The sequence below is a fragment of the Panicum virgatum genome, chromosome 1K, assembly GCF_016808335.1.
Source record: "Panicum virgatum strain AP13 chromosome 1K, P.virgatum_v5, whole genome shotgun sequence".
Lineage (NCBI taxonomy): Eukaryota > Viridiplantae > Streptophyta > Magnoliopsida > Poales > Poaceae > Panicum > Panicum virgatum.
In genome coordinates, this window is record NC_053136.1 from 39807974 (window position 1) to 39829926 (window position 21953).

At 48.9% G+C, this 21953-nt stretch overlaps 3 protein-coding genes and 1 long non-coding RNA gene across 5 annotated transcripts; 1 reads left to right on the plus strand and 3 right to left on the minus strand.

Annotated features, from left to right (window-relative positions):
- Positions 1-1026: 1026 nt before the first annotated feature.
- On the plus strand, positions 1027-3211 carry LOC120657044 (glycosyl hydrolase 5 family protein-like). Its single transcript, XM_039935291.1, has 3 exons — positions 1027-1734; positions 1820-2346; positions 2443-3211. Exons 1-3 carry the CDS (start codon positions 1064-1066, stop codon positions 2934-2936), a joined length of 1692 nt encoding a protein of 563 aa, XP_039791225.1. The 5' UTR covers positions 1027-1063; the 3' UTR covers positions 2937-3211.
- Positions 3212-5179: 1968 nt separating this feature from the next.
- LOC120707296 (cytochrome P450 86B1-like) lies at positions 5180-7286 on the minus strand. The gene is made up of 2 exons (XM_039992177.1): positions 5625-7286; positions 5180-5474 (listed from the first exon to the last, which is right to left on the minus strand). The coding sequence occupies exons 1-2, from the start codon at positions 7198-7200 to the stop codon at positions 5437-5439; spliced, it is 1614 nt and encodes a 537-aa protein (XP_039848111.1). The 5' UTR covers positions 7201-7286; the 3' UTR covers positions 5180-5436.
- A 3003-nt stretch (positions 7287-10289) lies between these two features.
- On the minus strand, positions 10290-13724 carry LOC120707306 (vacuolar protein sorting-associated protein 20 homolog 2-like). Of its 2 annotated transcripts, XR_005688955.1 has the most exons (7): positions 13514-13718; positions 12769-12921; positions 12490-12642; positions 11821-11904; positions 11145-11316; positions 10941-11035; positions 10290-10552 (listed from the first exon to the last, which is right to left on the minus strand). XR_005688955.1 is itself a non-coding variant. In XM_039992186.1 (6 exons), the coding sequence occupies exons 1-6, from the start codon at positions 13613-13615 to the stop codon at positions 11010-11012; spliced, it is 690 nt and encodes a 229-aa protein (XP_039848120.1). In that variant the 5' UTR covers positions 13616-13724; the 3' UTR covers positions 10726-11009. The 2 variants fall into 2 exon arrangements, 1 of the variants encoding a protein (XP_039848120.1); XM_039992186.1 differs by lacking the exon at positions 10290-10552 and having other exon boundaries at positions 10726-11035; positions 13514-13724.
- A 3922-nt stretch (positions 13725-17646) lies between these two features.
- LOC120707319 lies at positions 17647-19393 on the minus strand. Its single transcript, XR_005688957.1, has 3 exons — positions 18950-19393; positions 18268-18681; positions 17647-18094 (listed from the first exon to the last, which is right to left on the minus strand). It is a non-coding gene; the product is annotated as an uncharacterized LOC120707319 (long non-coding RNA).
- Between the last annotated feature and the right edge of the window lie 2560 nt (positions 19394-21953).

Genomic DNA, 21953 nt, shown 5'->3' on the forward strand with positions numbered 1-21953 from the left:
GTGCCCGGTGCAGGTCTGCGGGACTACACCGCACAGGGCCCCCGCCATATAAGGAACCATTGTGTGAAAGTTCTGGGTGGGTGGGTGGGTGGGTTGGAGGGGGTGGGGGGTAGAGATAACTTTGGCCTTGTTTAGTTCTCCGTTAAAAATTTTACACATCAATCATATTAATGTTTGGACAATGCACGACGTATTAAATATAGAAAAAAAATCAATTTTCACATATTGTCTGCGAATCATTTGAGCCTAATTAGTTCGTGATTAGACAATAAATTGGTACGTTAAACATGTGCTAATGATGGATTAATTAGTCTTAATAAATTCATCTCCTAGTTTACAGATAAGTTATGTAATTAGTTTTGTGATTGGTGTATGTTTAATACTTCAAATGTGAAAAGAATCCATTTCAAAAAACTTTACCCAGGAAAACTAAACAAGGTCTTCCTCTCAAAATGACTTTACGGTGAAGAATAAAGAATGTTTTCACTTAGCTTCTAATTCGTTTTTTTATCTCAACTTTCGTAACTTCATACAAAATTCTTCAGTTTGTACAAAACAGATAAAGCCGAAGTCGATATAAATCCTCCCCACTAAATCCTTGTTGTGCTTCTCCACTAGCTTGGTGTTTTATCTCCCAAGTGACACTTCCACTTTTGGGAAGCTATCGTTCCAAGTGCAGCTGGATTTTCGTTACCCGCTAAAATCGCTTGACAGCATGGAATCCTAAACACTATAAACATGTGCATGTGTGTGTCAGTGTAGTTAGCCAACTTCAGCAATGCCCCTAAGCCCCCCTCCCCCACGTGAACGACGTTCTCCAAAATTTCGCTGGTGAAAAGTCCGGCGAGCACGTCGTGATCATTCTACGATTTTCTATCGCCGTGCAGGCTCCAACTTGCCACCAACATTCCCTGTTCTCCTTTCACCGCGCGCAGATGCGAGGTAGGAGCACCGGCGGTCGTCGATCCCATTCCTTCATTAACCGCGCCTCGTCACGCTCCCCCGGACGCAGCAACCAGCTGAGAATTGAGATTAATCCCCGCACGTGCGCATCACCGCCACGATGCCGCGGATCACCTCCCGCCGCGCCGCGCCGCGCCTCCTGCTGCTCGTCCTCCTCCTCGCCGCCGGCCACCGCGAGCCGCCGCGCGCGGCGGCTGTCACGCTGTCGACGTCGTCGCGGTGGGTCGTGGACCCGGCGGGGCGGCGCGTGAAGCTGGCGTGCGTGAACTGGCCGTCGCACCTGGAGCCCGTGGTGACCGAGGGGCTCGAGCGGCAGCCCGTGGGCGCCATCGCCGGGATGGTCGCGTCCCTGGGGTTCAACTGCGTCCGGCTCACGTACCCCATCGCGCTGGCGACCAACGCCTCGCTATCGGCGCTCACCGTGCGGCAGTCCCTTCTGGCGCACGGCCTCGCCGAGACGGCCGGCGGCGTCGAGGTCAACAACCCCGGGTTCCTCGACCTCACGCTCATGGATTCGCTCAAGGCCGTGGTGAACGCCCTCGGGGAGAAGGACGTGCTGGTGATACTGGACAACCACGTGAGCAGGCCGGGGTGGTGCTGCGCCAACGACGACGGCAACGGGTTCTTCGGCGACAGGGACTTCGATCCCGACGTCTGGGTCGACGGGCTCGGCACCATGGCCACCATCTTCGCCGACGTGCCCAACGTCGTCGGCATGAGCCTCCGGAACGAGCTCCGCGGCCCCAGGCAGAACCCCGAGGATTGGTACACGTAAGTTACCAATGGAGATTTGCATTGCACGCTCGGTCATGGATCACAAATCTGAAACCGCACGCACGCGGTGGCCGGCCGGCAGGTACATGCAGAGGGGCGCGGAGGCGGTGCACGCGGCGAACCCTCGGGCGCTGGTGATTATGGGCGGGCTGAGCTACGACTACGACCTGTCCTTCCTGGCGGCGAGGCAGGTGGAGGTGAGCTTTGCGGCGGAGGGCAAGCTGGTGTTCGAGGTGCACTGGTACAGCTTCTCGGACGCGCGCGCGTGGGAGACGGGGAACGCCAACGAGGTGTGCGCCCGCGCCGCGCGCGACTTCGAGCGCCGCGGCGGGTTCCTCCTCGCCCGGGGCTTCCCGCTCTTCCTCAGCGAGTTCGGCGCTGACCTCCGCGGCGGCGACCTCAAGGGCAACCGCTACTTCCCGTGCGCCGCCGCCGTGGCCGCCGAGCACGACCTGGACTGGGCCTACTGGGCGCTGCAGGGCAGCTACGCGCTGCGGCAGGGCGTCACCGGGATGGACGAGGTGTACGGCGTCCTCGACTGGTCCTGGAGCAAGGTCCGCAACGAGACCGTGCTCCCCAGGATCCAGGCGTTGCAGCGCCCCATCCAAGGTCAGTTCGATCAGTTGTGTCACGATACCAGAGTGTTCCATGTTCCAATGGCACGTTCCACGTTCTGACTTCTGACCGCTGGGCGCGTGCGTGCAGGGCCTGGCTACGGCGAGGCGCTGCCGTACACCGTGCTGTTCCACCCGGTCACGGGGCTCTGCGCGGCGGCGGCGGCGGCGAATACGCTGGAGCTGCGCCCGTGCAACGAGACGGACGCGTGGGCGTACGCGCCGCCGGCGTCGACGCTGGTCCTGAGGGACGCCGCGGCGGCGGGGCTCCCGTGCCTGAGGGTCGAGGGGCGCGGCCTGCCCGCGCGGCTCGGCGCCAAGGCCTGCGGCGACGCGCTGTCGACGTGGCGCCTCGCGTCCGACTCGGGGATGCACGTCGCCGTCGAGCCCCCGCCGGAGATGGGCGGCGGCGGCGGCGGCGGCATGCTGTGCCTGGACGTGGGCGCGGACGGCAGGAGCGTCGTGACGAACCCGTGCGCGTGCCTGCGCGGCGACGGGACGTGCGACCCGGAGCGCCAGTGGTTCAAGCTGGTCACGAGCACGAGGCGCGTCGCGCGCAGGCCACGCGCTCGCCTGGTCGCCTGATGAGTGGGACATGATGACCACGGCTTGCTGCTTTTGCTACTAGGTTGGTTGCTATGTCCGGACCTCCGGTGCGATTAGGCTATTCTTGCCAATCGTTTCAGTTACATGGCCGCATCATGAACACGTAGGCACAAAAAAAATAAAAAATAAAAAGAGAAAAGGAATGAAAGAAGAGGGTGCACTTATTATCCCGAAATAGTCACGCGCGTTTTGTGTGTCGCTTTAGCTCTTCAGTCTTCATTTATCAAGGTCAGATTTGATTTGTGGTTGTTGTAACACTCTTATCTTCTTCTTAATGGGATACTTTATCATATGATAGAGTCTTGCAACGGCCACCTTCTTAGAAAAGGAGGCTACCAAATGGCTTTGGCGACTCCCATTCCATTACCACATGCCGTATGATAAGAGGATGGTGCGAATCTTCCGATCCTATGCATATTAAAATGACGTCATTTCTTTGGAATTACAAGTCAGGTGATTATTGTGTATGAGTTATTTCTATAGTAAAAAAAATGGGTCCAAAACAAGTGTGAGTGTGACGATTTAAAAAATTGTGTTATACGGGTATTATTATTATACCTGAAGAGGAGAGAACGCCGCCTAATTGCCTGCATCTAAGCTAAGAATTAACATGTGAACTAAGGGTAGCTCAACTAAAAAGGTTTCTTATGATTGAAACCTACCCATCCGGGTTTGATTCCTCAACTCGGCACAAGAATCCTAAATTTATTTCATGATTTAATCGGCGCTATTCTTTTTAATGGTAGGTGACGTGCCTATCAATAGCGAGAGGCGTCTGTGGTAACTCCATCAATCTCAAGGATTTGCCGCCTCAGTCGTCTCTCAAAGGTGCTCATAAGGATAGGGTTGCATGCGTGTATTTATAGAATTAAGTGTGCATGCGTGTAAGTAAGCGTTCGCGTCTATATAGTTGTGTAAAAAAAAAGCTAAGAATTAACGTGCGACATGAGTACGTTGTTGATGGCACGTTGGTAAACCGTTGTAGTGCAGAGTATGGCCGATGAAAGTGCCCGCTGCAGTGACGGTAACGCGGACAACGACCGAGCCCCGCGGCGCTCGGCTGAACAGCTCGTCCGAGCCCGACGACCGCCGACTGGGGGTGAAGTTGAGCGCTGGATGGGCATGCTAGCTTGTGCACGATCCGTGCAAGGAGTAATCCGAGGTCACGGGGGGTCTTTAACGCTCTCGTCCGTACGCTGTTCCGCAATCATATCGCAGCGACTAGCGGATCATCACGTCCACAAACCCCCATGCACCCATGCACTTTGAGTCGTTGCATGACAGGTACGTGCAACGAAGTAGACGTGAAAAACCTCTCCGAGCCAAAAATATTCCTAGCTAGCTAGTTAGACGTATTAAAAAAAAATGAATCGATGCACAGCCATAAAGTACTGTAAAAAAAACTTTGTCACGAAAGTTGAGATGCAAACTCGTTTTATTAAAAAAATCGTACAAAAATAGCAAATTTAGGCGCACGTGCACTAGACGATAAGTTCACAAAAACTTTATCTTCTACTATTGCAAATGCAAATGAAATGTATCATTTTTGTTTGATTTTTTTATAGGCCAAGCTTGCATATCTCAACTATTGCGAGAAAGATATTCACGCACCGCTTCAAATTTTTTTTATACTTCTAATTAGTATGTTCTTTTAACACAAAGTAACTAGTATATCCTATAATCTCCACCAACATAAGCAATGATGGATCTACCGAGACAATCGGACATGCAACATCATTGATGAAATTCTGCTGAAACCTAGATTCACGGGGCATGACTATGGTTGCTATTGCTAGCTCTTCCCCAATACCACAACAGGAACCACTTTGGAATGCCGATAATGTGCCACCCTCATGCCAACCTAGCTATCACGCTATTTTTCGCCATGATTGCGACCATAGCGCTTCTCATAGTTATAAAAAGGGGCTACGTAGTTTGATACAAACTCTACTTTATACAGCTAACATATAAATATTTCACATATATATTATTGTAACACTTTGCAATAAGTTTTCTTTTTAGAGAAATTATATCTGCGGTGGAACAGTCGGTTCTCTCGACTTAATTATTATACACAGTTTATATAAAAAAATAAAAGAACTTATCACACACACGCATCTGTTCATTGGGAACGCAGTTCTGTGATTCTCATCGGAACTGCGTCCACACGACACAACTTACACGCAGCGAGAAACACGTACATACATACACCACGTGTGTATATATATATATATATATATATATATATATATATATATATATATATATATATATATATATATATATATATATATCTATGCACACACACAAGTACCGTACCTGTCCATATATATGACAATAGATACATACGCTTTACCGACTCACATGGCCCTACTCACCTCAATCTGCACGTATTCATACCATCATCAACAACCCCTCGATCTGAGCGACCTGCTTATTCTCTTCGATCGATTCTTCCACAGCTTCGTGTGCGCTTCAGCTAGCTGGTCGCCCCCACGTCAGTCGTCTCTTCCTCCCCTGCTCGACAAGAAACCGAGATGGATCCATGAGAGAGAGGTTGGTAACACCATAGATGCTCGGAAATACTACTAATTCTGGACGCACGACGAACCGTGCGTCCCGCTCAATTGCGGCTTTTAGGCCGCCCGCGTTTAATGGAACACCCACCTGCGGCCGGCACGGGCTCGTGCCGCTGCCCCCTGGCGGCGAAGCGCACCATGAGGCCGCGGCGCATGTAGAGCGTGGTGTTGAGCTTGGGCTTGACGGCCTCCGCCTGCCCCGGCAGCACCTCCACCCGGAACCGCGCCAGCACGGCCGCCGCCACCGCCTTCATCTGCGTGTAGGCGAAGCGCTTCCCGACGCACAGCTTGGGCCCCGCGTTGAACACCGCGTACTTGTAGGGGCTCTCGGCGCCGCCGGCGAAGGCGCCGCGCGCGTCCAGCCACCGCTCAGGCCGGAACTCCAGGCAGTCGGGGCCCCACGAGGCCTTGTCCCGACCCATGGCGTACGTGTAGTAGATCACCCGCTGCCCCGCGCGCACCGCCGTGCCGTCGGGGAGCACGTCGTCCTCCAGGGCCTCCTTGAAGTCGGCGGGCACGGGCGGGTACAGCCGCATGGACTCCGTCAGGGCCGCGTGGAGGTAGTCCATGCTGCTGCTGTCCGTGGCGTCGCCGCCGCCGGCGCGGGCGATGTCGGCGAGGACGCGGGACTCCACGTCCGGGTGGGACGCGAGGAGCCAGAAGAACCAGGCCAGCGCCACGGAGCTGGTGTCGCGGCCGGCGAGGATGAAGCTGATGCAGAAGTCCCGCAAGAACTCGTCGGAGTAGCCCCCGGGGCAGTCGGGGGGCGGCGGCGACGACATGAGCCGCGAGAGAAGGTCGCAGCGGCCGGCTAGGGTCCCCGTCTTGCGGAGCTCGGCGCGGCGCTCGGCGACGGTCCGCTCCGCGAACGCCCGCACGGCGCGGGTGGCCTCGACGAGCGCGCGCTCGCTGCCGACCCCGAGGAGGCGCTTGGCCTTCCACACGAAGGGCGGGGTGACGAAGCGCGCCAGCGAGAGCTCCGTGGCGCGCTCGAACGCGCGCGCGAACGGCACGTCGGGGAGGCCCTCGGCGAGGCACCCGGCGTCCACCCCGAACGCGGCGGCGCAGATGTTGTCGAAGGTGAAGCGGAGCAGCACGTCCTGCAGGTCCACGGCGGCCCCGCGCTCGGCGAGCGCCTCCAGCAGCGGCACCAGCTTGCCGCGCACCAGGCCGGCGATGGTGGCCGCCGAGAACTGGATGAACCGCGCCGAGTGCATCTCGGCGGAGGCGGCCCGGCGCTGCGAGCGCCACGAGTCGCCGTCGGCGTTGAAGATGCCGTCGCCGAGCAGCTCCGCAAAGCGCTCCCGGTAGTAGGGCCCCTTGGGGTAGTTGGCGAAGTTGGTCTTGAGGACGTGCTCGACGTTGGCGGGGACGGAGGTGATGACGCCCTTGGAGCCGCCGCCCCACATCCCGCGGTACGGGAACGTGCCCCCCGCCCGGGCCAGCGCCGCCGCGCCCCAGTCGTAGAGGTCGTCGAAGTGGGCGAAGAGCGCGGGGATGATGCCGAACACCGGCCACAGCATCGGCGCGCCGGGCTTGGTGGCCAGCCGGCTCCGGACCGCGCTCCAGGCGAACAGCGCCGCCGCCGCCACGGCCAGGTCCGACGCCCGCACGTACTCCCGCACGAAGCGCGCCGCCATGGCCACGAGCTCGCGTGCCGCCATGTCGCTGCTGATCGGCGGCGTCTAGCTAACAGCGGAGATCGAGGTGCCAACAAAGATGGATCGATGAGCTAGCTAGCTAGCTAGGTCAGCTGCTTTGGACGATGCTGGCCGGGTGCTCCCCCTCGGTATTTATACACGCGCGACCGGGTAGGCGTGCGGTGCACCGGCTGCATGCTTGGTGGTTGGTGTACGTATCGCGTGTACGTGCGCGCCGGGGGTTGAGACCGACGCGTACCCGATCCAAATGGGACCCGAGCGGAGTGGCGGTGCGGGGTACGTAGCCGGGTAGGGGGGATGCGCGCGGCGGCCGCCGGTGCCGGCGCGGTGGCGCGGCGGGCGCGCGGTCTATTCGAGCGGTTACCGGTTAGGGAAACTGATGGGTTGGACATGGAAGGGACGAACCCGCCGCATTGATGTGCTGGATGCCCGCCATCGGAACGCGATCGAAGTTCTTCGTTTCCAAGTGCCCATTGCATGCGCGCGCTGGGGGAGCGAGCGGCCGGGGTTTGTTGCCGGCAGTGTATGCGCACGCACGCTGGACACTGCTGCCCGAGCTCACGAGCGTCACGGTCCTGGTGCCTACCGGCCGGCGCGCGTCCCTGGCAACCCGCTACGTGCGCAAGTTTGTACATGTAGCTAGCGCACTACCGCACACGCTGCGCATGCACCTCGTCGATACCGACGTGGAGCTTCGTTCCACGCTTACGACGGGTGCCCAAAAAAAAAAAGAATCGACGGAGCTCGCCAAACGCGTGACACGGCTCTCTTTGGGATACCGTCCAAAACCAGACGTCCCCCAAGCGCGAGTCGAAGAACACATTTAGCATCCCCCCACGCCGATCCGGCCGGGCCGGCACGTCCAGCACCGGCGGCGCGCGCCTCCCCGAACCGCCCGGGAAGCGAGCGACCGCGTCGAAAGGGCCCGTGTCGCGCTGTTCAAGAAAAGAGGAGGCGCGGCGCGCGCGGGAGCGCGTGTGGCCCGCGGTGCGCTGACGATCGACGCGCGCCCGGCGGGCGGCACGCCGGCGCCTACCGCGTGCTGCTGCAGGCGCGGCCCCTGAGAAATTCAGAATCATTTTTGCGTTTAAAAAAAGGAAAAAAAAAGAAACCGAGAATCCTCTTGCACGGGCATTAATTCAAAGCGAGATATTCAAGGCACAAAAAAACGAGATGCTCCGAATTTATTCGGTTCGTTGAAAAGAGGAGGGAAAAGGTGACGCCTTCCAGCGTCTACGTGTCTAGCCACGCTATCTATAGATTATCTATTAGTTATCATATTATGTTTTATATTTTAAATATTTAAAGAAAGAAACAACGCACCGCTCAAATACAGGTAACGCACATGTACGTACATAGCGGTGGTAAAGGGTCCTAGATTTTGACCTAAAAAATCTAAGAGCCACTCTAAAGGGTCGTGCTCTAATCTTATACAATTTTAAGTTAAAAAATTTAAAAGTCATATTGAGCTGTGAAGAGTCCACTAGGGCTATGGCCCATTACCATCTCTATACGTACATACGTATCGGCATCCATATAAGTTATTTAGAAAACAGGTATTTTGTAGGGTACGGTTTCACAGAGGGATGAAGGTTCTTTTCTACTCTCTAGGCACCGCACTACCGAAGGGCAGGGTTGACGATGACGGGTAGTTGAACACTTGAACTGGTTGGTGAAACTGCCTGGCGAGATCGAAGTGGCAACCGCCATTGATCGGCGGTCAATGACCTTGGTTTGCACAATAAATTCCAAGCTTACAATCTCCGCCCGTTTCGGCAACTGACAAGCATGGTTGCCGGATTCTGCCAGTTGATCGAACATTTTCGTGAGCGTTCAGGCAAAATTAAAACGAAGGGTGTATCCATTCCATCCACGCCCATACACTATCGTTGCGTGCCGGCTGCACCTTACCCTTACTACACCTCGAGTGGTTTGGTTTCTCCTTTCTTCGGCTGGAAAAGGAATGCTAGGTCCGTATAGTATACGTATCGAGGGCTGGAAAAGGAATGCTAGGTCCGTATAGTATACGTATCGAGATACACTAGAAAAGCTTTGGCACCAACCCCTGCAAGTCTGCAATGCAAGCAGCGGGAGGCCAGACGTGGCGATGTGGCAGCTACGCGCTCCATCCGCTGCACCGGCGCCCAGCAATCAAACGGAGATCGGAGGCAGCAGGCCGCAGGCAATGGGAGAACTCAGCAGCGCCCGGGTAGCTCAAGCGTCCAATCGGACCGACAGAGGACAATGCAGCAACCTCCATTGGAGCTCCTCGCAGGATGGATGGGTTGGCATGGCAGGCGGATCGCAGCAAGCAGCCAAGCAGTCGTCGTCCTGCTCCGGCAGACCCCCTTTTCAGAATTGATTCAGAAACTGACCGCCGCGTCGCTGTCGCGCACCGGTTTCCGTTATCGCGGCTCTGGGGATCATGTAGTTCCGCAAGTGGTAAGGGGTGCTGTGCCTGTCAAGTGTGTGTGCGCGCGCGCTCTGCAGCTATCAACATGTACAAACCCGCCCCCATCCGCATTAACATGGACGACTGGTGGAACAGTACGGCGCGCGCGCGCGTGGCCTGCGATTTTCTTCACGTTTTTTTTTTGTCTTCCTTCTCGTGGTGATGATTCGACGCCCGGATTTGAGTTGGAGTCTGTAGGCTAGTAGTAATCGCTCGTGCTGTGCTGAGTGTGTCACTGTTGGACTGTTACATCAGGTGGAACACACTAGAGCGTATGAGATTCAGGACACGCTAACTAGTTCTGAACGTCATGTATTTAGTCCTGCATTTAAGAATGGAAGTAACACACAACTAAACTTTTGCCAAAATCTGCATTTCTAGAGCATACTGCACTACTATAGTGCACGCCACAGCTTGGTTTTGGGGGATCCAAATTGTACACAGGATGCGTGCTGCATTTCCTAACGCTTTCCATACGGGCCCAACGGGAAAACAGAGAACCGCAAAAAATAGCAACCCGGTATGGGCAGCAGTTCAATGTAATCGATATGAACTAGCTCTGCTCAAGTGCCGGGACGCACGCACAGCACGAATGAAACGGATACCTTGCACGCTGTAACAATTAATATCAGGCAACGAGTGACACCCGGAAAGGTCACAATCTTTTACAGCTTTGAACACAATCATATATATTCATAGTCCTACGGAAGAAAAGGCACGTGCTTCAGAACTTCAGCATTTCTGCCTTCAGAGAAATGCATCCAAAACATTATGTGTTGCCTGGTAGGATTGGACTATAAATGGACACTGAGAAATCCAACCTGGCAATAATCAATAGTCGAGAGCAACAATTTTTTTTTCATGCTGTACAGAATAAAATTCTGAGATGGCTGAGAATGGGGTTGTTATGGATGCTGATGGGATCGAGAGGAGAGAGTGCTGAGGGAAGCGGCGGCGGTGCTACAGTACCCGCGATGCTACAATGCCGTGGGTACTGTTCACGGCGCGGCGGCTAGGGTTGGGGGCGCTGGGAACGCCGGCCGCGGGGCTTCGCCCACGGCCGGCAAGAGAAGGGATTTTCTTCTAATCTCTTGCTTGATTAGATTGATACATCTCCTCTCCTTATATAGAGAGATTTACTTAACCCCTAAGCAAGCGACTAATTAACCCTAATGGCTAAGGCCCAATAGCCCCTTGACTCCTCTAACAGGTTTACTTAACCCCTAAGCAAGCGACTAATTAACCCTAATGGGCTAAGGCCCAATAGGCCCTTGACTCCTCTAACAGGGGTAGTACAATGAAATGATGGGTATGTTACAACTGCAAACCGAGAGTGCCCTATTGATCTCAGCTCCATCCACTATGCAGGTAGCGGCTCTTCCAAAACTGTTGATACAAAATATATCATCAGCACACAATACAAAAGAGATGCACCTAATAGAAAGAAAATAAACTGATGACAGTATTGGGCGTGATAATAACATGAGATCAGAACCTTTCGTTTTTTCAGGAGCTTCTGGTCTCTCCGGCACTTTCGTAGGCACATCAGGAAGCTCAATAACCTCATCAATGTCCTCAGATGCAGCTTCTGTGTCAGCCGGTGCTTTCATTTTCTCTTCAGGCCGTACTTCAGTAACAGGTGCGTCTGGCAAAGACTCGACGGCAAGCTGAAAAGGAAGGCGATGTAAAAAGTTTGAAGATATTGTTGAAACTAGCAGGACAGAAACAGAACCGTCTGCATCTCAGTTCAGAATCTGAATTTTTTGTGTGATTGCTCAAGATGGAGCACAGGTGATGCCATGCATTAGAAGTGGCCAGGCAAAAAAAACATTTTTGGGCCTTTCAAGAAGTGCTATCATGAATAGATAAAAATGAATCAGAATAGCTGAGAATGTTGGCAGAGAGACTAATCAGAGATTAAGCTCCCTAATGGCTACTGCGATGACTTGGGAATTACGTGGTTACTTAGCCCATTTCTGACTCAGCATGAGCAAGAACTATATAAAACCTTTATATATAAATGAGAGGGGAGGACTTATTGACCATGAGTGATACAATTTAAATCTGGTCCAAACTAGAATTTCAGTCTCCTCTATTTAAGTAATTAAGTTGCAGAATTTTGGGTGCCTTTTCAACAGATAAGAAATCTAAAAGTTTTTTTTTGAACAAACCTGAGCTTCCAAATTCTCAAACTCAGCCATAACAGCTTCTTCATCCTCAGCCGATAGCTGCTCGCCTAGAACAGCATTTATTTCCTGAAACCAACCGTGATTGGATAAGTCACCAAAAGAATGAATAGACCCACACTCTTGCAGTTGGGGCATCATAATAACAATTCAACAAAAAGCAAGCCCTAAAAAGGAAAGGAGAAGATAGAACTGCTTGTATATAGGTCATAACTCATAGGGGTGATACATGGTAGACACAATCATATTTAGTCATTTACTACCTAGATCCAACCCTATAACCTTGCCCAAAACTAGTTTTGATGAAAATAGGAGAATAGGCATGAGATCAAAGTTGCACCTAATAACTGTATTGAAACAGGTCAATACTTGTTGATTCAGACAGGATGGTGCACTCCATAATGTCACTTTAGAATGTTGCTATCACAATGCCTATACAGTATAACAAGTTGCAAACAAATGAATGAAATATTGGATCTTCAAAGCATCTGATCTGAGGTGCAGTTGTATGTAATTTAACTATATATACTGCAAATGGAGTTGCTTAGCAAAGACAATAACTCCCAAAACGATTAGCAGGGGATGAACTCCAACTCCAAATGCATAGCACACATATAGAAATGACCACATAAATGTAGAGTTAGCTAAACTTACATCTTGATAAGCCTTAGCCTCGGCTGTATCATCCATCAGCTTCTGGACATCATCAATGTTTATTTCATTCTGTATAGACTTAAGGGCAGCATTTCCAGCCTTCAGGCTTTCAAATACAGCCTTTTGTTTACTTGCTAGTTCAATGTCTGTCAGCTAAAGCAAGCAACGAAAAATACTCCGTCAGATTATTATGCATCGGATTAAGAAACCCAAATGCTTCCTCCTGTTGTTCAGTATTTGATTGATAGTCAGAAACTATTATTTGAATGAACCACAAACCTGTTGTTCAACATTCATTTGCCATGTGTCAACTTGTTTCAACAGCTCCTCCTGAGCTTTCTTCTTCTTCAGAGCAATCAAAGCTCTGTCCCTCTTCTTCTGTTGAACCAACTGCCGTGCAGCTTCCTTTTCTGCTTCGATTACCTTCTCAAGCTGGAAGGGAAGAGAAGCATACATAAACAGACTAATCAGAAACTTCTACACTTCTAGCAAAGGTGATATTGAACTGATTAAATGTGAGGGACTGTAACGTGTAGCAGAAGCAAATCCGATTTTTGGAATACACTCCAGAAACTAATGTACTTTTCTTTGGACAAACTGATGCAGCAGCTTTTACATTCACCGGGATTCCTGGACTACAGCGTAGAGACAAATTTTCTTCGCTCCCGATCACACAGGTAGATATCTCGACCTGGATCAGTGCTGCGACACGACTCCCCATCAAGGCAGAGGCGCGGCAATTGAGCCCAGGAAAACTAGCAACTCGGAGCGCAAGTTCCTTTGATTCACCAATCGCCCCCGCTCCGTCCAAGTCGAGATCCCAATTCCCACCTACACCGGCACCACCTCGCGACGAGCGACGCGGACACCGAATCTGAGACGATCCCCACGGCGCGACAGAGCCACGGCCGGAATTAGATACAGGCGAGGGCGCGGGAGACGGTCCACCCGTAGCTCAGGACAGGGCACGGCGCGGCGGAAGGGGAGGGAGAGGAAGCGGGAGGAGGGAGGGGAGACGGCGGACCTGCTGCTGGAACTGGGCGAGCTTGCGGCGCTGCGTCTTGAGGGTGAGGATGGCCCTGTCGACGTCCGTGATCTTGGGCTTCTTCACGAAGATGTTCCCCATCTCCGCGAACACGGACAGGGGGGTTGCGCCGGCGGCGGAGTATGGGAGGCGGAGGGAAAAGGTGGACTGGACGGTCACGGCATCACAGCAGTTGAGCCGTTCGGTGCCGGCGGCGCAAAGGATGCGGGTGGATGAGTCTCCTCTGCAGTACTGCAGGGAGACTCTCCCACTGACCTGTGGCCCCCTGAATCATGGGGCCCGCAGGTCAGTGGCACCGAGTCCCTCTGCAGTACTGCAGAGGAACCGGTTCCGATGCGGGTCGGGTCGTGCCCCGGTGGGACCCACCAGCGTTGTTGGACCGGCAAACTTTTTTTTATTTTTTTAGATAAACAAAAAAAATGGAAGTTTGAAGCCGATTATTCATTTGGAGAAAAAAAAAGTGGAGAGAAACAAATTGATCGGGGAAATTAGGCCTTGTTGAGTTGCGTAAACTTTAAGCTATAAAGTACTGTAGCACTTTCGTTTGTATTTGATAATTATTATCCGATCATGGGTTAACTAGGCTCAAAAGATTCGTCTCGCAAATTACCGACAAACTGTGTAATTAGTTATTTTATTTAGCTACATTTAATACTTTATGCATGCGTTGAAAGATTCGATGTGACAGGAAATCTTGTAAAGTTTTGGAATTTTGAGGTGAATTAAACAAGGGCTTAGAGAAGAAACTTCCTCCGGGGCCGATTGCCGCCAGGAGGTGCTAGGGTTGTGGCGGACAGGCAGAGGGACGAGGGAGCAGGATCTTACATGTGGGGCATCCCTCTTCCGTGCGATGGGAAGCTTCATCGTCGCACGGCCTGCAATCAGCCCAGGAGGAGGCCCACATATTTACTCTCACGGTCTCATCTAGGAGGAGCACAGAAGAATGTAGGTATCATTATTTTTTCTTTTTTGCTTTTGTTTCCTAATATCCAACATTTCTTATATATTCAACATTTTGAAAGATTAAATTCAACATTTTACATAAACTAATTCAACATTCTAAAAAAACAAGTTCAACACTTCATCTGAAATGTTGAAATAATATACCCAATATGTTGAACAAGTACCCACAAAATGTTGAAGCAATTCATTTAAAATGTTTGTTTTTTAGGTAATAAAAAATAAAATATATACATATGAGATCTCATTTTGTTGCATTAATTTTAAACAACATACTGGTCCAAACGGAATCGAAAATGGAGTCCTGATTTGAGAGAAAAATGTGTTCGAAGATTGCAAACCAATGTAAACCTTCCCACCCTCCAGCCAATCTCATCCTAACACCTGTTCACAGCAGCTCACCCCTCCCCCTGACTCGCATGAATCTCGGTTGTCCGTTTTAACTCTAGCACGAATCTTAAAGTGGAAGTGTGATGAGAAACTTCATTCCGGAAGGTGTATAGGTTTTCCGCTTACATGTGGCCAGCCGAATTGGGCTGATTCAGGTAGCGGGCCAAATTTGGCTGGCCCAATTCTGGTGGGGTGAGCTGATCTTGTTGGATTATGATGCGGGTGGCTGGGGCTCCAGGGAGCTCAGGACGCCCAATAAAAAAATATATATAGAAAAAAGTTTAAATTATTCTCCTCAACTATAGCTAAAGTGTGGATAACCCCCTAAACTATAACTTAGTTCATTTTATCCCCAAACTATACCACTTAGTTCAAATTATTCCTTAATGTATTTTTTCCTTTTCATTTCTCCATGCATAGGTGGAGTTTGAAGTTGAAATTTTATAACACAATAGTACACACCATAATACATGTTAGACAAATAAATCATAATTTTTATCACTATTTTGATATTTTAGGATATTTAATAATAAATAAATCATTGGAGTTCAAAATTATATGAAAACTAATGGGAGAAAATTATAAAAACTTTTTTTAAATATGCATTGTGATGTCCACTACTACCCTACAGAATTTGAAATTAAAATTCAACTTGTATATGGAGAAAAAAAAGATGAAATATGTTATGGGGTAAAATAAACTAAATGACATAGTTTAGGGATTAAATTGAACCAAGTTATAGTTTAGGGGTTTATTCAGACTTTGGCTATAGTTGAGGGGAGTAAATTGAACTTTTTCCATATATATACATCAATATATATTTGGTGTGGCTTGATTTATAAAGTGTCTGTTACCGGATACCTAAATTACCTAAGTCTACAGCTTCCTACGAATTCCTGGATTAGTTTATATTAGGCAATTATGTTCGTGCAATGCTACGGACAAAGTTGATATAAGTATCGAATACGTATTAGTACTTGTGTGTTAATTTGTAGAGATCTGCGATCGAGTCATGGACGGAGGGGGTTGGTCCGACTCACATACGAGATGGACTGGCCCACCTGTCAATAACACAGGCGGACCAAACCAACATACAAACTAAAAATTTTGGTGGAAACCTTACTCACTTTAGTAATAGGTAGGTATAAATTAGATTAGATTGAATTACTATGATATTAACAAATAAATTTAATTTTAATAGTATGCAATCCAATTATTTTTTAAATACTTATTCTTTAAACACGTGCCTGCGGCACCTACATCTCCACTAGTTATTGTAATAGTAAAAAATTGCATCTTTGATTATAGTTCCTTAGTTAACAATGTGAAACTCTATATATCCCATTGCTTTAAATTGCTCACTCAATGTGTTTCTTTTTATAAAAATATGATTGTAAATGGACCGACAATAGATGTACAGCGGTCGGTGCACCATAATTTGGATTAATGGTCTAAAGTCTTTTCTCGATGCGGTTGGGGTCCACAAGTCATCGGAAGGTTTCGTGTGTGTCCATGCCACATTTGGGAAAATAACACGGACTTCCAGAACTTGGGATGGCTGTTTCTAAAATTCCATAGTAGAACCAACATTATCACGTTGAGTTATATGAGGATTTTTATCACTGTAGACAATAAAAGAATGACATTTGGGGATCTAAAAAATATTTCAAAACAGTGCATGAAAAAAAACGGCAAAACACGACAGACAATAAAGACTTGAGCCGAGCAAGGGAAACCAACTAAATAGACGATGGATGTGATATCTCTATATAATGTGCATACACGACATTATTATTTGATCGGTACCGATGACTTCCAAATCTCATACCTTTTATTTATCTATATGATGTAGAGTTCATTCTTGCTTGCAATTGTTGATCCTCAATCGCTGTTCTGTTGGTAAATTGCGGCGGGCACTTTGGGTTGCAAACGGGGCAATTAGTCTGGCAGTCATTCAATGTGTAATAAGTAATAACACACCTCTTTTGGCCTTTTATTTATGCAGCAGTAGCAATCTACCCAAGCTTTACCACACTTCGTCTGGCGGCAAAATATCAACACGATCTTGTTCTCATGTGATGTCGTGAAGTCGAGCACCGTAGCATTACCACTTGTGTTTGTATGGCCAGCCTCTTGCAACTGATAAAGGCCTGATGCAATATTTTACAATCACCAAAGAAATATTTAACATACGATTATATAGCAAGCATGAAACTACCATAGATTAATTCAACACGCTTAGCATCAACAAACCTAGCAGGTTGTGTTGCTAGTGGAGGTGATACAATTCTTTTCATACTGATATATATATATATATATATATATATATATATATATATATATATATATGCAGAGCTAATCTCCACCCTGGGTATGGAATAGGCTATTCCATACCCGAGCTGCCCGAGCCGTGCGTCCGCACGCTCCGTCCGGACGCATTCGCCTGGCCGGTTTTTCCCGTGCTGTATTTTCTCCTCCCCGTCCCACGTCTTGGCGAGCAGTTGGAGACTGCGACCTGACGGGCCCGCACCGTCTCTGTCTCTAGCTTGTCGTCAAGTCCCTAGTTTTTCCTTGACGCACCGCTCATGCTGGCGTGTGCCTTCTATCCTACCTACAGTAGTATAATTTTGTCTTTGGTATTTCCTCATGGATTACAGGCACAGCAGTTTAACATTCTGGTCTACAGTAAAAAATAATTCTAAATACATGTAAACTTTTTCCCCTTCAGAATATATACACGGCAAGGTGCTAGGAAAAGAAGATTGAGGACACAATATACTAAAAACTTTTATTCTATAAAACGGATAACAGCGGGATTCGTTCTAAGAAATACTACATATACACCATCTATCTAATCTATCCCTATGCTGTTTTGGTATGCTGCTACCGCTGCTGCTGTAGTTTCTTCCATGGATGTCTCTTCAGCATCTGAAAATGTCTCCACGACACCTTTTCCAGCTCCCAATCTTGCTCTCCTCTTGACGGCCTCTTGCACCTTCTGTGTCAACTCAACATGGGGATATTTACCCAACCACTGATCATGCATCAGTGATGATTCATCTAATCATCCACCAAAAGCACACATACACAACGAGTAAGAAATGATGATGGTCAACAGTCAACACACTAATCTGCCTGCCATGTTTGCTAGGCTACAACATCCACTCTCGGCGTAGCTCACCCTTTCCATTGTGTCGGTGTGCATCAACTCTGAATTAATAATAAATTGTGAAGAACAAGGATACTATAAAATTAAACTATATACATTGATAAATTGTGATGACTAAGTAGATTACATAGTTACAGTTCATAAACAGAATCGATGGATGCTAGTTATAATCAAAGTACATGATAGGAAAACAATAACTTAAAATGCAACATACCACTAAGTTCATAGCATATTGGCATTTGCTCAAGCACCTGACGTGCAACGAACACTGATGTAACCAGATACGCTATTCCCTGCTCCACCTGATACAGATGAGGAGAGAAGAGATAGTAGCACAGTATCCTCGTTCCTTGCTCCACCTGATACAGATGAGGAGAGAAGAGACATTGGTACAGTATCCTCACCGTGAAGCATCGTAGTTCGCGGCCATCATTCTTCGACTACGGCACCAGCAGCAACTCCACAGTACTTGGTGTGACAACGTCTCGCGACAGCCTCCTCACCTCGTGCCCCAAATGTGCTACTGCAGCCTACTGCGGCAGGTGCAGGCGGCCTCACTCGCCCTGCGGCAGACGGACACCGACGAATTCGATAGCATGCCGCTGGCAGCGCTGTCCAATTCATGGTACTGCAGATCAAATTTGAATATGAAAAAAAGTCAGATGTTAATAAATCAAAAGGCAAACAAGCAAAAGGACCACGCAACTACGAGACTGCAATAATCTAAGGCTAATATTGTTCTACCACCTTCAAAAAATCATCGGTACCTCCATGGAAAATTAGTCAAAATCAACTGAAATTATAGAGGAGAAGAATAGAGGGCATGGGCATCTACGCTACGGAAGAATAGTCCATCAATCCAAATAAAATGCACACCAAAGCGTAGGGATATGAACCTGACGCCACGGAGAAGAATGCCCCGAAATGCGATTTCAGTCTAGGCGAGCGGGATTGGAAGGGGAACTGAACAGGAAATTGGAAGCTGCTTCAAACGGCTGCTCGTGGAGGCGGTCGTCCTCGTCGGGGTGGTACGGAAGCCGTCGGCGCAGCGCCTCGCCGGGACGGCGCGAGGGTCGACGATGCCGAGACGCGCCGGGATAAGGGTGTTGCGGCGCCGGGATTGGGGGCGCATCTGGGGGTGAAGGAGCGGCGACGACCGCCGGGACGGCGCGAGGGAGGACAACGGGATTGGGGGCGCGTCCGGGGGAAGAGGCGACGGCGCGCGTCTGGGGGCGGCGGCGGCAGGGGTCCGAGCGGTAGTTGCTGCAGCACGGGGTGGTGGGAGCTAGGCGTCGTGGGTTAGTGGGGAGGAGGTAGTGGGGGCGAGTCAAACCGGGGCGGGCCCGGGGAAGGAAAAACCGGGAGCAGCGAATCGGATCGGGTGCACAGGGTGGCCTGAGTATGAAATAAGCTATTCCATACCCAAGAGATCAAATAGACCTATATTATATATATATATATATATATATATATATATATATATATATATATATATATATATATAGTTTGCACAGGGATGCCCTTGTTTTCAAGAAAGGCTACTAGATGAATAAGTTTAACTAAAGGTTAAATGCTGTAGTTTGGTGCATGGTTTCGTGTTTGAAAAAAAGGAAGATATATTTTTAAAGTAGACATTCAGTCCATTGCCTCTCGGTGTTTGTATAGCTAGTGCGGTTATTATGATTAATTTTGGCCTATTTTAATATTTAGCACAAATTCCCCCTTGCACTTCTTGCAAGGCAGCCATTGCAGATACTAGCGAGTTCATTATCCATCGCAGCTAGAGCAGAACAATGCTGCCAGCATCGATGGCCATCATCGCTGTTAGTTTTTTTTTAGAGATAGCCTCATCATCGGAGTTAGTTGGGCGCGGCTGTGTATATAACGACGGCATTGCTCTTGGGCCTTGGCATGGTCGACGTAGGTGGGCGGGGGCGCACAAGATGCAGATTGTGAAAGAGGCGAGAAGAAACAGGGTCCCACATGTCAAATTGTGTGATCCTTGGGCCATAAAACCTAGGGTTGATAATATGAAAATTACTCTAGATTTAGTTTTGTTTTGAACCAAATTAACCGGGTAGCAAATGCTGATGTTGAAGGGAAAAAAAAATTGAAAGCAAGATCGACAAATAAAAACAGCAACAGTCAAATCAGATGACCCAAACTCCCAATCGGCCTTATTAGTGCTAGACAATATGCAAGACGATGATGAGATGATTGCAGACTTACATTGCGCTGTCGCCGCAAAGAGCATAACGAACATAACAGTAGACGTCATGTGCCCCATGGTGTCGTCCGTAGCACCTCCCGCAAGATCGATCTGATTGAGTTGGAAGAATATATAGTTGCTTCTAGGATATATTACACGTGATCTACATGACAAGTAATTAAATCCATGAATGCACGAAATAAAAGATATCCATATAAGGATATCATTTTTATTAGCGATATACTACACATGGAAAGTGCATTATTGACTTACGGAATTAGATATGATGAAAAAATGGTATGAGAGCAAGATATAATCATGCAAAGATCTCTATCTCTATTTTATCTCTATCTCTATCTCTATCTCTATCTCTCTACTGCGACCTGCCCCTTTCACTCCCCGTGGTCACCCCTCCGTGCGATCGAAGCCTCCCCTCCGTGCGATCACCCTCCCCCCTTCCAGTCGCACGCCCCGCAATTTGTCGTGCTCCCCCTGGCCGCACTCCCATATATATTTTCTCTCTCCATCTCTAATAACACTTTTTATAGTTTTAGTAGTCGTTGCTCTAACATATTACTAAGGATAAGGTGAAGGAAGAAATTCACTACATTTAAGCAAGTGAGATGTGTGTTTTGGCGATCACCAAAATTTCTTTGGTATTGGCAATGAAATTGATAATCTGCCGAAGCACCTACCATTACCAAAAGATTGATTTTTTGGTATTGGGAAGAGAGATAGGTAATCTGCTAGAGATGTTCTTAGGATATTGTTGCTGCCCACGTGCGTGTCAGGGGGATATTCTCTAACACAACCTTCTTAGGTGTTGATGATGAAGTTATAGCTAGGAACTCATGAGACCCTAGTTTTGATTATATACAATAATACACCATATTAGTTGACCTCTCATATAACGATGAACTCAACCAAATGTTCATAGTTTAAGCAAGTAAGCATCGATACAAGCCATCAAAACAACTAAAATGATCCAGGAGGAGGACGTGCATGGCGACGAGGCAGCTCCTCCGATCCGTCCAGCAAACCAGTACTGCTAGCTCGTGGTTGCCACCACCACGCCAAGCTAGTCCAGGTGCGGTGGAACCATACTATTTCTGGAGCTAGCTCGTGTGCGGCGGCCAGCCGCTGCAGCAGCATGCCAGCAACTAGGCCAGGCATGATGGGGCGAGCCATGCTCAGCAGTAGCTGTTGCTAGTCTAAGTGCTCAGAGTTTTTCTTTTTCTCCTCAATGCTCCATGTGAAAGAAGCAATCCGGCAGTAAAATCAGTGACAGCCGTAACACCAATCTGCTACCCTTGTCAGATTGATTCATGTTTCAACCCCAAAATAGAATATGAATCGCTTTGGATAGACTTCGGATTCATGGTCAAACCACTGTGGCTAGCTTTTCAGAAATGCTAGATCGGTCTATATGTACTTCTTCAAAAAAAAACTTCATCTATACTTTAGAGAAAAAATAAAAGAATGCTATCAATCGCTCCAAACTTCCAAGCAGATGCTTTTTTTTTAAGCTATCGGATGCTGTTTTTCATTTTCATCATGTTTCAATGTGCACCAGAGGTAAGATCATCTTTGGTAGCTACTTTCTTGATAAAAGAGCAAGAAATCATTCAGACCCAAACATATTTCTTAATAAAAAAAGTCACATCATCAGGTTACAATCTATTTTGTCGACA

Bases quoted from the DNA above. Each gene is read 5' to 3' on its own strand.
- LOC120657044 (XM_039935291.1), top strand. From the start codon at position 1,064: ATGCCGCGGATCACCTCCCGCCGCGCCGCGCCGCGCCTCCTGCTGCTC. The intron at 1,735-1,819 runs GTAAGTTACCAA...GCCGGCCGGCAG, and splicing joins AACCCCGAGGATTGGTACAC to GTACATGCAGAGGGGCGCGG. The intron at 2,347-2,442 runs GTCAGTTCGATC...GCGTGCGTGCAG, and splicing joins GTTGCAGCGCCCCATCCAAG to GGCCTGGCTACGGCGAGGCG.
- LOC120707296 (XM_039992177.1), bottom strand. From the start codon at position 7,200: ATGGCGGCACGCGAGCTCGTGGCCATGGCGGCGCGCTTCGTGCGGGAG. The intron at 5,475-5,624 runs GTGGGTGTTCCA...CTTGTCGAGCAG, and splicing joins CGAGCCCGTGCCGGCCGCAG to GGGAGGAAGAGACGACTGAC.
- LOC120707306 (XM_039992186.1), bottom strand. From the start codon at position 13,615: ATGGGGAACATCTTCGTGAAGAAGCCCAAGATCACGGACGTCGACAGG. The intron at 11,317-11,820 runs GTTTGTTCAAAA...CTTCCTTTTCAG, and splicing joins TTGAGAATTTGGAAGCTCAG to CTTGCCGTCGAGTCTTTGCC. The intron at 11,036-11,144 runs GTTCTGATCTCA...TTGTATCAACAG, and splicing joins AGCTCCTGAAAAAACGAAAG to TTTTGGAAGAGCCGCTACCT.